Source organism: Hypanus sabinus, chromosome 12 (genome assembly GCF_030144855.1).
Source record: "Hypanus sabinus isolate sHypSab1 chromosome 12, sHypSab1.hap1, whole genome shotgun sequence".
NCBI classification, from domain to species: Eukaryota; Metazoa; Chordata; class Chondrichthyes; order Myliobatiformes; family Dasyatidae; genus Hypanus; species Hypanus sabinus.
The window spans coordinates 28,177,740-28,190,923 of NC_082717.1; the positions used below are offsets into that span (position 1 = coordinate 28,177,740).

The following is a 13,184-nucleotide window of genomic DNA, read 5'->3' on the forward strand; positions in this document are numbered from 1 at the left end:
TTTCTGTCTCAATAATTATTACGTTGACAAGTTATTTGTTTTACTTTTGACATCATGTCAAAAACTCAACCAGATCCACCAGATATGACTTTGACTTTTATAAGTACAGGCTGGTTTACTGAAATCAGCTAAAATTTTAAAACTGTGACTGAATGCCATTGCAAGTTACCTAATTTGGACCTACTTGCATTAAAACTTCGGGATAGAAAGGTCTGATCCAAGGGATTTATCACTATCTTTGCTTTCATTGAGTTGAATTTACTAACTGCATACTGGCAGTAATAAGAGTCTTGCTGACTATCAATTGTCCAACTCTCAACATACTTTGGATTTTAGCATGTCTGGGTTGAAAAGTTTAATACTAGCTGTGGGTCAGGTATAGGCTGTTGCCCAGCACTGGGTAACACAAAGGTTTTTACTCCCTCGCATTGTGGGATGGATGTAAATTTAAATCAATTCAATTCAATTCATTGAGTCCAGCAGTAATGTGCTAAGGAGAGGGGCAATGTGCATTTCAATTCCAATCTCTCCAATTTAGCTCAAAGGAATTGTCAATGCTATTTGGGAAAGAAAGTATTAAAAATGCCATAATTATGTATGTTTTGGAAAACATTTTTAAAGCAATCAGTTTAAATCTAACAATGTATATTCATTCAGTTTATTTATTTTGCTATGAGTTAGTACTTCTTTGGCTACTATTGGATGATGAGGGAAAAGATTCAACCTTTGGCTTAATGTAAAACAATGGATTGGTTTGAAGTATAACCTAAGTTGGGTGATGGTTAGAGAAGCTCTGCTTTGTTAAGTATAGATCAAATTGAATAAAGCTTTTTCTTTTTAAATATAGATGTTTCTCACAGTGTACCTGAGCAACAGTGACCAACATTTTACAGAGGTACCAATCACTCCTGAGACCACTTGTCGTGATGTTGTTGGATACTGCAAAGAGCCAGGAGAAACAGACTGTCATTTGGCTGAGTGCTGGCATGGTGGTGGTAAGTAAATCGTGCTAAAGGTAGCAGTTCCGTCTGTTTGGTGATATGTACTATAATAGTTGAACAGTCACCTGTTTAAAATTTGTATTGGTGTCAAAACACCAGCTGCATTTCTGTGGCATATGTGTTTTGTTAACTATATGCGGTGGTGTAATTGAATTGAGAGAAACTATAATGCCATATTGTGGCGACCCACTTCCCAGCACATTCGAACCGGCTCACAAAGTGGCGCGGGCCGGCATTGAGGCCGGTCCCAAAAAGGGCTCCAAGTCTGCTTCACCAGCAAGGGGAAAAGCCCGTGCATGGGACAGGACTGTGAATACACGCCCCCTACAGCATTCCCACCCAGGGAGGGCGGGATCAGGAAGGCTTTAAAGCGAGGCCGCGAAGTTTGAATAAATCTTTTTTGCAACTGCAACTCACCGACTGCGTGTCGTTATTTCAGCGCTGTGTGTAGCACACCGCTACAATATCACAAATTGGTAGCTATTGGCCTTTGGATAATCTGTTATTCACAGAAGATTTCCTGGACCTAATTCAAATTTAGGGAGCTGGGCCTGATCACAGCACCTTTTCAACTGAAATGTAAAAACACTGTCTTCATTGATGTTTATGCTTGGCATCAGAGAGAGTAGGTGAAATTATTACGGTAATTTGTACATCCTGAGTATATAGAGAATACTGTTAAATTGTTGGAGTTCATGTTAAGGAAGTATAATTTAGTCTTTCCTCTTATAGAACGTGCCATAGCAGACAATGAGCATATATATGATATTCTGCAGCAGTGGGGAGCACAGAGAAATGAAGTTCGTTTTTACTTGCGCCATGAGCGTCCACCAAGCATAGTTCGGGATACAGGTAAGAACTGTATTGCACTTTACTCATGCCAGTATGTGGAACTTTAGGTAGATTTATGTTGATTCATTTGAAGTTGACTTGTAGAGTCATAGAGCATAGAAAATGGGTTGTTCAGCCATCCCACCCCTCCCACTGTACCCACTCTGCCTCACCGCCCACACCCATGTCCATGCAGGTTATTATGTACCCACCTATCCAGTACTTATTCTGTAGCTTTCTATATCTTGGCTATTAAGTTGCTTATCCAGATAATTTTTAATGTTGTTAGATTATCTGCCTCCCCCACCCTCTCAGGTGTTCCACATAATAACCATTCTTTGGGGAAAAATAACTTCCTCAGATCTGCTCCAAACCTCATATTCCTCTTCTTAAACCTATGGACTGTGGTTATGGTTATCTCTGTTATGGGAAAATATCCCTCACTGTTCACTCCATCTGTAACCTTCATGATCTTCTATACATCTATCAGGTACAACCTCAGCCTTCCAAAGAAAACAAAACCAGCCTATCCATTTATTCCTCTTGACTGAAACATTCCATCCCAGGCAACATCCCCAAATATTTCCTGCAACTGCTCCAGTGCATAATTGTCCTTCTTAAAGTGTGGTGACCTAAACTACACAGAATGCTCTTGGTGTGCCCAACCAATGTTTTATAAAGTTTTAACATGACAACTTAGATTTTGTATTCTATGCATCTAAAGAAAACCAGGGTCCTTCATGTAACTGCATTAGATACATTGAATATAAGAGCTAGGAACTTATCTACCTGTGCTGTCATATTTAGGAATCCATGGACTTGTGGACCAAGGTTCTTCTGTTCCTCAATTAATAGATATCCCAAAATGTTTGGATTAAATTCCATCAACCATGGTTCTGCCCAGTTTATCCTCCCCACTATCACTGGTCAGTGGTTTACAATTGCAAAAGTAACCTTCCACCAATACCCTTTGTCCCCAGTTGCAAACTAACATGCCTTAGATCCACTGGTCGATAACCTTTTCAACTGGCCTTGCAACAGGGAATTTGCTGCCCTCATCAATATATTCAGTAACTTTAAAAAAAAAACTGAATTAACCAGACAGGGTCTCCCACCAACAAAGCCATGCTATCTATCTATAAACTCTTGCCTTTTCAAGTCTTGATTAATTCTATGCCGCAGAATATTTCCAGTAGCTTCCCTACTACTGAGGTTAGGCTCACTTGTTTGTAGTTACGTGAATAGTTTCTGCTGCTGTTTTTCTATTCATTAATATTGTATTTTCAGTCTGATCTATTTCATATTCATGCAGTTCTTAAATAACAATAGCATATTTAATTACTTTTAGTTGATAAACAGGTTTGTATAAGCAGAACAAGTAAGTCTAGTTTGGTGTAAGTGATATAACTTCATAGATATTCACTTTGCAATTTTCATGACTTATTGGGAAAAGAACTCCTCCAACTCATTACAATTACGCCGATTTTCCAGAATGTTGGCCGGTTAATATAATTTCCTGAATGATACAACTGAAAAGTCCATATATTCATTTAATGCAATGTCAAAAAAATTACGTATCTGTTGCTTATATGTCCTTTCATATGGTCATAAAAACATGCTCCACATAACTGGGCCTTACAGTCTGTCTTATGCATACCAAGTATAATGCCTATCCATGCTAATCCAGTTTGTCTATCCTAGACCTGATTCCCTCTACTCTATTCCTATTCCAATACCTAAATAATTGCCTTTAAACATTGAAATATTATATGCCTTGACTACTGTACTTCCTCTAATGGTTGTATTCAGCAAAAATTGAGATTTTAAACCCATGATATATTTAGTCCTTAAAAGTTATGCATTATTAGATCATCTTTCACATGTATTTCTGTATTTTATATATTATTATTTTTGAAAAATAAGCGAGGTGCAAGCCCAATGTCAGAAGTTAGAATTTATATCTAACTCTCAATTTCCTTTTATTATTTTAAACATTTTGGATAGAAAAATATCTTGAAGTAAAAGAAAGCATGATAGATTTTGAGAATACTTATATGGAGCACATAACCCCACTTATGAATACCCAACTTGCATATAACTCTGTACATTCAAATAGGCATTTGGGAGACTGGCTTGATTTTGCCAGTTTCTGTGGGGCTGTAGGATTCTTTTGCTAGCTGGGAACTCACTTTGTAGCCTCATTTTCAACTTGTAAACTGTTCAGGTTCCAAGCTCGAACAGAATCCTCCCATAACCTGAGGATGACTTGCTTGTTGAAAAATTAATGAATGTACAGAAGACTGGCAGATATATTTCATTATTAAGTAAAAACAAAAAAAAATAGAAACACTTAGCTCAGACAGCATCTGTAATGAGAGAAATGAAGTTAAAGTTTTAGGACCAAAACAATAACTTGTTTCTCTTTCCACAAATGAGTGCTACAGCATTTTTAGTTTTTATTTCAGATTTCTGGCTTGTATTGTATAAGCAAGTATGATCCCAGGTTTCAGAAATATCTGTGCTTATCTATTCCCATTCTTTTGTGAATTGATTCCAAACACAAACTATTGACTACAAACTATTTTATCATCTTTTGCTATAATGGGTGCCTGAGGGAAAACTTAATCACTCAGAGGATGGTGCGAGTATGAAACGAGCTGCCAATAAAAGTGGTGGTTGTGGGTTTGATTGCAGCATTAAAAAAAAGTTTGGGTAAATACATGGATGGGAGGGTATGGAGGGCTCCAACCCCAGGTGCAGATCAGTAGCACTAGGTAGAATAACAGTTCGACATGGCTGAGCAGGGCCAAATCACCTGTTTTGTATATACCCAATGACTTCCACAGGTTCACCATACTCTCGCTCGAGAAATTCTTCTTCAGCTCTGTTCTAAAGGGACATCCTTCTATTCTGAGGCTGTGCCCTCTGGTCGTAGACTCTTCCATTCTTCCACTATTGGAAAGATCCTCTCCACATCCACTGTATCTTCTGTATCTTGGGCTTTTCAGCCCTTGGTGGAATTCATGTGACACCCCCCCCCCCCCCATTCTTCACAGGCCCAGAGCAATTAAATGCTCCTCATACATTAACACTTTCATTTACAGAACTATTCCCCGTAAATCACCTCTGGATCCTTTCCAATGCCAACACGTACTTTCTTTGATAAGGGATCCAGAGCTGCTCGGTATACTCTAAATTAGTGGTCGCCAACCCGTCGATCGCGATCAACTGGTTGATCTTTGAGACTTTCCCAGTAGATCCTGATAAAAATGAAAAATAAAATACACAAATACTGTTGAGAGATTGTTTCTGGGTTGCGGGGTTTTAGTTCCGTTCCTTCTGCCCAGTGCGCGTGTGTGTAGCACCCCCTCCACGCACTATACAGTGTACTTCAGTGGTCCCCAACCACTGGAGGAAACGATATGATTTGGAGATGTGAAACGATATGAGTCAGCTGCACCTTTCCTCATTCCCTGTCATGCCCACTGTTGAACTTGAACACACGCGAGGTCATCAGTCGCCTAATCACAGTGATGCCCTCGCACCAGGAATCACTGGTTGGCCTCGGGTAACCGGCCACCTCGCACAGCCAGCAGGAAGTGCCGATGCTGCTGGCCTGTAGCGTGGATACATGGGCGCCGTCTCTAAACCTGTTTCGCACACTGAATGTTCGTGGGGAGCCTGGTGCTAAAATATCGCAGACGACCTAATTCGGGCTCAGTGTTTCATAAGTAGCAGAGCAGCTACCTTGCTGCGATCTACTGAAAGTCATCCCTTGAACCAAACTTTTGTTGGCCAATAGATCCTACAAGGGGGGCAGGCACGCGCCCTGTCGCACTCCTCGGTCACTCTTTTCGGACTGCAACTGCCGCAGCCCTGGCATGGGGACCTCCAACCCTGACCTTGTCCTTTCACCCCACCCATAACCAGCTGCACCTGGTCAAGACGTCTGGCGGCGGGCAGGCGGGAGGCTGGAGTTTGGGCCCAGAGGCTGTCTAATGAGGCAATGAAGCTCTCAAAACTGCTTCAGTACCAAGTCCAAGCACCCTGCACTTAAAGACAAACCCACTGAGTTTTTTCAGCGGAAAAAACGTAAGCAAGTGGGACAGAAGCTAAGTGCTGAGAGCCATGTAAGCTAAATTGCAGAATTCCAAGATGGCGGCGCGACGCAGCTTGCAGCGGCCACTCTGGAACTGATTATCTGTTATTTGTGAAGTGGGGTGCCATGCGCAATCATAATCGATTGAAAACGGATGTGGAAGCACGGAGAAACATCGGGGAATTCCAGAAAGACCTTCTTCGTTGCTGCTGTGAGGTCCGGGACTTTGCTGGGAAGAACAGGCCCCCAGTCCTCGGGGTCGCGTTGCCGATGGCCATTGTCGGGGCCTTCTTAATATGCTCGGCAGAGGGTGGTGCTTGGAGGTTCGACGGACTCAGGTCACTTTCAGTGTGTGCTGCGTCTGCGAGGCTGGTTTCAATGGAGCTTCCATTGTGTGTTGTGTCTGCGAGGCTGAGTCGGGCGGCGCCTTGGAAGTCCATAGCGGGGGTATTCCCTTCTGCCGCCGGCGTGGGATGGCGAATCTGTCAGGACCCTGGGGACTTGTGGAAACTGTGGTGATTTCTTTTGAACTTCCTGTCCTTTAACACCTTGGACTATTTTTACTGTGCCCATAGTCCTTTTTTTTTTTATCAATTATGCTATTGTTTGCACTGTTGTAACTATATGTTGTAATTATTGTGGTTTTGTGCAGGTCTTGTAGCTTTAATTTTTGGTCTTGTTTTTGTCTGGTGGACTTGGAGCTCCTTTCCGGGGAACACGCTAGACGGTAGCGCGATATTAATACGCAGCAGCCTCTTCGGACTCTGGATTGGGGATTGCCAAATGTTATGTGGATTTTCTGGTGTACTCTGTTTTGTCATATGCTTTTGTGATATCATTCTGGGGGACCGTTGTCTCATTTTTTAACTGCATTGCATTTGTGGTTTCTAAATGACAATAAACTGAATCTGAATCTGAATAGACTGGACATACGGAACCCGCTTCAAGTATCGCTGTATTCTGGTCGTGTTTAGTAACCCCCACCCTGTCAGCTGGTCTGCAAGAATATTGTCAATATTAAACCAGTCCACAGTGCAAAATAGGGTGGTGACCCCTGGTGTACATACATTATTTCTACTTCCAGGTTGTGGGGTTTTACTTCTGGTCTTTTCAGCCCGGTGCGCATGCGTGTGACTAAACAATTTAGTAGGTCGATCTTGTCTTTCACTAAGGTCGAAGTAGGGGATCTTGGGCTTAAAAAGATTGGTGACCACTACTCTAAATGTAATCTGACCAGTGCCTTATAAACTCTCAGCCTTACACCCTTGGTTTTATATTTTAGTCCTCTCAAAAAGAATGCTATCTTACTAGCTGCTCAACCTGTAAGTTAACTTTTAGGGAATCCTGCTGTAGGACTCTCAAGTCCCTTTGCACCTTCAATTTCTGAATTTGCTCCCCCATTCAGAAATTAGTCTACACTTTCATTCCTTCGATCAAAGTGCATGACCAAACAATGGCACTTGCTCTTTTCAATGGTTCTGCTCTCACAAAGTTATTCATCCTAGCTCTTGGATGCATTCAAAGCAGTTTTAGATCCCTTAAATAGGCAAGACTTAAATGAATATGGTCCTAGTATGGGAAGGTTACTATAGATGGGCAATAAGGTTGTCATGAGGGACCAAAAGCCCATTTATCAAGTGTTTGACTCTGGCTCATAGTATCCCTTGGTGTCCACAGTCATTCTTTTTACTGTATATGTACTACAGTTTAAAATCTCCGACTATTGTGTTGTTAATTAACTTCGTATTCCTACAAATCTGGACTCCATGTAGTGCTAAATGCTAAAGATTGATGTGAACAAAGTCCATCTCCAATTTCAGTGCTATTGTTGGGCTTCACAATCAAATTAAAGCCCAACAATTTTCTTCTCTTAAAATATAGATATTTACCACATAACGCTTTGTCTTACTTACTTTGAGGATTATTTTTAAATATTGTACTGCAGTCATTCACCCTTAAACTTTCCTTATGTACTGGAACAAGAACTTTGTGTGATGCCAAAACTCGGTTTTTGTAAAACAATTGCTTCTGAGTAGACCCTAAAATCACTTCTGCTGAACACAATGATTTTCTTTTTGATGAGTTGCTTATAATTATAACCATATAACAACCATGTAACAATATAACAATCACAGCACGGAAATAGGCCATCTCGGCCCTCCTAGTCCGTGCTGAACTCTTAATCTCACCTAGTCCCACCTACCCGCACTCAGCCCATAACCCTCCACTCCTTTCCTGTCCATATACCTATCCAATTTTACCTTAAATGACACAACTGAACCGGCCTCTACTACTTCTACAGGAAGCTCATTCCACACAGCTATCACTCTCTGAGTAAAGAAATACCCCCTCGTGTTTCCCTTAAACTTTTGCCCCCTAACTCTCAAATCATGTCCTCGTGTTTGAATCTCCCCCACTCTCAGTGGAAACAGCCTATTCACATCAACTCTATCTATCCCTCTCAAAATTTTAAATACCTCGATCAAATCCCCCCTCAACCTTCTACGCTCCAATGAATAGAGACCTAACTTGTTCAATCTTTCTCTGTAACTTAAGTGCTGAAACCCAGGTAACATCCTAGTAAATCGTCTCTGCACTCTCTCTAATTTATTGATATCTTTCCTATAATTCGGTGACCAGAACTATACACAATATTCCAAATTTGGCCTTATCAATGCCTTGTACAATTTTAACATTACATCCCAACTTCTGTACTCAATGCTCTGATTTATCAAGGCCAGCGTTCCAAAAGCCTTCTTCACCACCCTATCTACATGAGACTCCACCTTCAGGGAACTATGCACTGTTATTCCTAGATCTCTCTGTTCCACTGCATTCCTCAATGCCCTACCATTTACCCTGTATGTTCTATTTGGATTATTCCTGCCAAAATGTAGAACCTCACACTTCTCAGCATTAAACTCCATCTGCCAACGTTCAGCCCATTCTTCTAACTGGCATAAATCTCCCTGCAAGCTTTAAAAACCCACCTCATTATCCACAACACCTCCTACCTTAGTATCATCGGCATACTTACTAATCCAATTTACCACCCCATCATCCAGATCATTTATGTATATTACAAACAACATTGGGCCCAAAACAGATCCCTGAGGCACCCCGCTAGTCACTGGCGTCCATCCCGGTAAACAATTATCCACCACTACTCTCTGGCATCTCCCATCTAGCCACTGTTGAATCCATTTTATTACTCCAGCATTAATACCTAACGACTGAACCTTCTTAACTAACCTTCTATGTGGAACTTTGTCAAAGGCCTTGCTGAAGTCCATATAGACTACATCCACTGCCTTACCCTCGTCAACATTCCTCGTAACTTCTTCAAAAAATTCAATAAGGTTTGTCAAACATGACCTTCCACACACAAATCCATGTTGGCTACTCCTAATCAGATCCTGTCTATCCAGATAATTATAAATATTATCTCTAAGAATACTTTCCATCAATTTACCCACCACTGATGTCAAACTGACAGGTCTATAATTGCTAGGCTTACTTCTAGAACCCTTTTTAAACAATGGAACCACGTGAGCAATACGCCAATCCTCCGGCACAATCCCTGTTTCTAATGACATCTGAAAGATCTCCGTCAGAGCTCCTGCTATCTCTACACAAACTTCTCTCAAGGTCCTGGGGAATATCCTGTCAGGACCCGGAGATTTATCCACTTTTAAGTTTCTTAAAAGCGCCAGTACTTCCACCTCTTTAATTGTCATAGGTTCCATAACTTCCTTACTTGTTTCCCACACCTTACACAATTTAATATCTTTCTCCTTAGTGAATACTGAAGAGAAGAAATCGTTCAAAATCTCTCCCATCTCCCTCGGCTCCACACATAGCTGACCACTCTGATTCTCTAAGGGGCCAATTTTATCCCTCACTATCCTCTTGCTTTTAATATAACCGTAGAAACCTTTTGGATTTACTTTCACCTTATTTGCCAAACCAACCTCGTATCTTCTTTTAGCTTTTCTAATCTCTTTCTTAAGATTCCTTTTACATTCTTTATACTCCTCGAGCAATTCCTTTACTCCATGCTGCCTATATCTATTGTAGACATCCCTCTTTTTCCGAACCAAGTTTCTAATATCCCTTGAAAACCATGGTGCTTTCAAACCTTTAACCTTTCCTTTCAACCTAACTTTACTTTAATAATTACTTTAATAATTCTACTTTTAGGCTGTTTGAGACTCCAAGACCCAACGCTGAAGAGAAACAGAGTGCAGGGTACTACAGAAAGACGAATGGAAAATGGAGTAAGTACCTTCAACTATGTTTTAAAAAATTACAGCATGTTATTGACAACTCTCTGTCACCTAATGAGTCGGAAATGATATGCTATGTATGACCCAGAGCAAACAAATTACTCCAGAGAAAAAATCCTTTTGAAGAGTAGATTTTTTTGAGTAACTTGTTTGCTATGAGTCATATAGAATAGATTTTTGTTGAAGTAATTTGCTCTGAGTGAAGAAAAGAGGAAACAAACTACAGTACCTGGTATTGTGGTTACAAATAATTTTCTCCTGAGTCTTTTTCTCCTCTAATTTCCCCACCACTCCCTCGTTAATTATAAGTTAAAATTGACATTCCTGAATTTATGTCAGGAAGTTCAGAAAAGAAATTCAGTGTTTGCAGAAGTTAATATAACTTATAATAAAAGCAGAGAAGTCAATTCAGAATGGAAATAGGCTGTGAAAGATTAATTAAAACAAAGGAAGTTGTGAAGACTGTTGCCTCATGGAAAGAAAAAGGAAACAGTTTCATTGATGCATAAAGTTTTATCATGTATATAAATTTAACATGTTCATTATTTGCAGAAAATTTCAAGAAAATTCTGAATTGACAATTTTTTTTTGGAGTAGAAGCACTGTTTAAGACAAATATGTTTTTAATAGGTCAGCCTTGGTGTCAAGGACTGGGTACTTAGATTTTAATTGATTGGTGAAAGATAACAGTGATGGGAATTAAATCATTTTACAAAACAACTGATTTACTTTAAATCAAAATAGAGAATTCTCATCCTGTAGATTATGTTACCATTATATTACAACTCAGCAACTCCGCTGTAAGGAGTCTTGTACATCCTCCTCTTGAAATGCATTGGTTTTCTCTGGGTCCTCCAGTTTTCTCCTACGGTCCATATTGGGTTGGTTAATAGAGCATTGTAAATAGTCCTGTGATCAGGTTAGGGTTAATCGTGGGTGTGTCCGGGTGGTGGTCTCGAAGGGTTGGAAGAGCCTACTCCGCACTGTATCACTAAATAAATAAATAATCTGCTACCTGACTATTTGGAAATCTTCATGTTTCAGTACATGACCCATCATGTGATATTTCAATTTCCGATTCTATTTGTCAAGTTCCCTTTCACTCCAGGTCTCTGGTTCCTGCATTCACTGAGTGTTTGGTAGAGCTCCAGTTCTCATGGGTTCTTCCTCTCACCGGGATCACAGTTCTCCTACTTCCTGGCCACAAAGTAAACTAACTAATTAAAAAGAGCTCACAATGTTGCATGGAATGGTTCTTAACATTGGTATATGGGACTTGGTTGAGCATTATAATGTACTTCTGCACATATCTTTTCCTTTCTCCCCCCAGTAAAATTTCAATTAGATCAGAAGTGCAGTAAAGTCATCCCTTACTGTTGATTCAACTTCAGATAGTTGCTGAGTCATGAAATATTTTTGTTGGTTATCATTAATGCTTCCGAATTTTTTTTTCTCAAGCAATCAGGATTAGATTGTTGTTGGACACTCAGCCACATAGTTATGTGAGCAATATCTCCCCCTACAGTACCTCTGAAAATACAATCTAATATTTAGCTGTAAAGAATGTATAAACTGTATTCTCCTCCATGCTTCATGAGAGCTTTCCCCACACACCCCCAGATTTTTCCCTATAATGATTATTAGTCCCGGCCTGGTATTTATTTTCTTTAATTTTCTTTTGTTCCACAAATGGAAGCATTTTCTCCACATCTATTCCAATAGATTCTTTAGTGTGGAACTAGTCTAGGTATGCTGATCTCACTTTTTCGTCTTTCCTGGTGGGTATGAAAAGAGTCTTCTGGTGTTACCCATTTTATTATGAAGATCAAACAATTTTTAAATAAGGTCTGAGGATCGATATGTACAAATTTAACTTTTAAATTTCTGTCCTCTAAAAATAAATCCTAACGCTTTGTCATATTAACCCCTTTTTGCTAATTTAGCCCCTTACTTCCAAGAAGTACGTTATTACTTTCTTTGAAAGTGGTCTGACATCAGATTCTCATAATGTCAATCTTTCTGCTAAGTCATCCTTTAACTTTTGCATTTTATTTCTCTCTTTTACTTGCATATTGTTTGCAAGTTTTAGAATTGTTATGAGTTCACAGCCTATATTTTTCTATATAAAATGTGAATGTTTGTGATCCCAGCACCAGTTTTTAGTGGAGGACTACTTCACTTCCTGAGTAATTATTCTGGGTCCTTGATCTGTTTTCTATTTTGTAGCTAGGTTTCTATTATGAATTTTAATATGTATGATTTTTCACTATTCGGAGACATCCCAATCACCATGTTTATTGCTGTTCTAACTTGTAATGTTCTTGTAATGTAATTCTACACAGGGAGTAATTGGCCTCTTGTAAGGATTTATAGATTGTCATATGGAAAACTGTATGGTAGTCTTCAATTACATTGTAAACTTTTTATTCTTCCTTCAAGTGGCATGTTTGCCCAGCTAAAATAGCTGTTCATTGTAAACTAAAAGTGCGCTTTCCCTGCTGAAGGCATCTCAGCCTGAAACGTCGACTGCACTCTTTTTCATAGATGCTGCCTAGCCTGCTGAGTTCCTCTAGCATTTTGTGTGTGTTGCTTGGATTTCCAGCATCTGCAGATTTTCTCTTGTTGGTGTATTTGCCCTGTCTGTTTTCCATCTTCCTCTCCAAAACATTTTTATCTCCAAGCACTGTTTATACAGATGAACATTGTATACCAACTTGTGCCCATTTAGGTTTGGGCTTTATTTTGAATAAATCTTATAACCCAGGCCCCTAATAGTTTACAAATTCAACTAATATCAACTGACTGTTCCCTCCATTGCTATTGTTATTTACAGGCAGATTTATTATCTCTTCAAAATATGTCACGGCTTGGCCTGATCAGTAATTGGATTGAACAGAATTGCTTTACTATTGTCACATATACTGAGATAGAGTGAAAAGCGTGTTGCATACCATTCATACATATCAG

At 39.8% G+C, this 13,184-nt stretch overlaps 1 protein-coding gene across 2 annotated transcripts in view; it reads left to right on the forward strand.

The window, feature by feature from the left end:
- Positions 1 to 13,184, forward strand: part of LOC132402721 (apoptosis-stimulating of p53 protein 2-like) — a 102,575-nt gene that overhangs the window by 35,974 nt on the left and 53,417 nt on the right. For both annotated transcript variants that reach the window (XM_059985687.1, XM_059985686.1), the window contains exons 2-4: positions 848 to 995; positions 1,734 to 1,853; positions 10,132 to 10,208. In XM_059985687.1, coding sequence (XP_059841670.1) covers positions 848 to 995; positions 1,734 to 1,853; positions 10,132 to 10,208 — 345 coding nt within the window. The remainder of the gene's footprint in view (positions 1 to 847; positions 996 to 1,733; positions 1,854 to 10,131; positions 10,209 to 13,184) is intronic.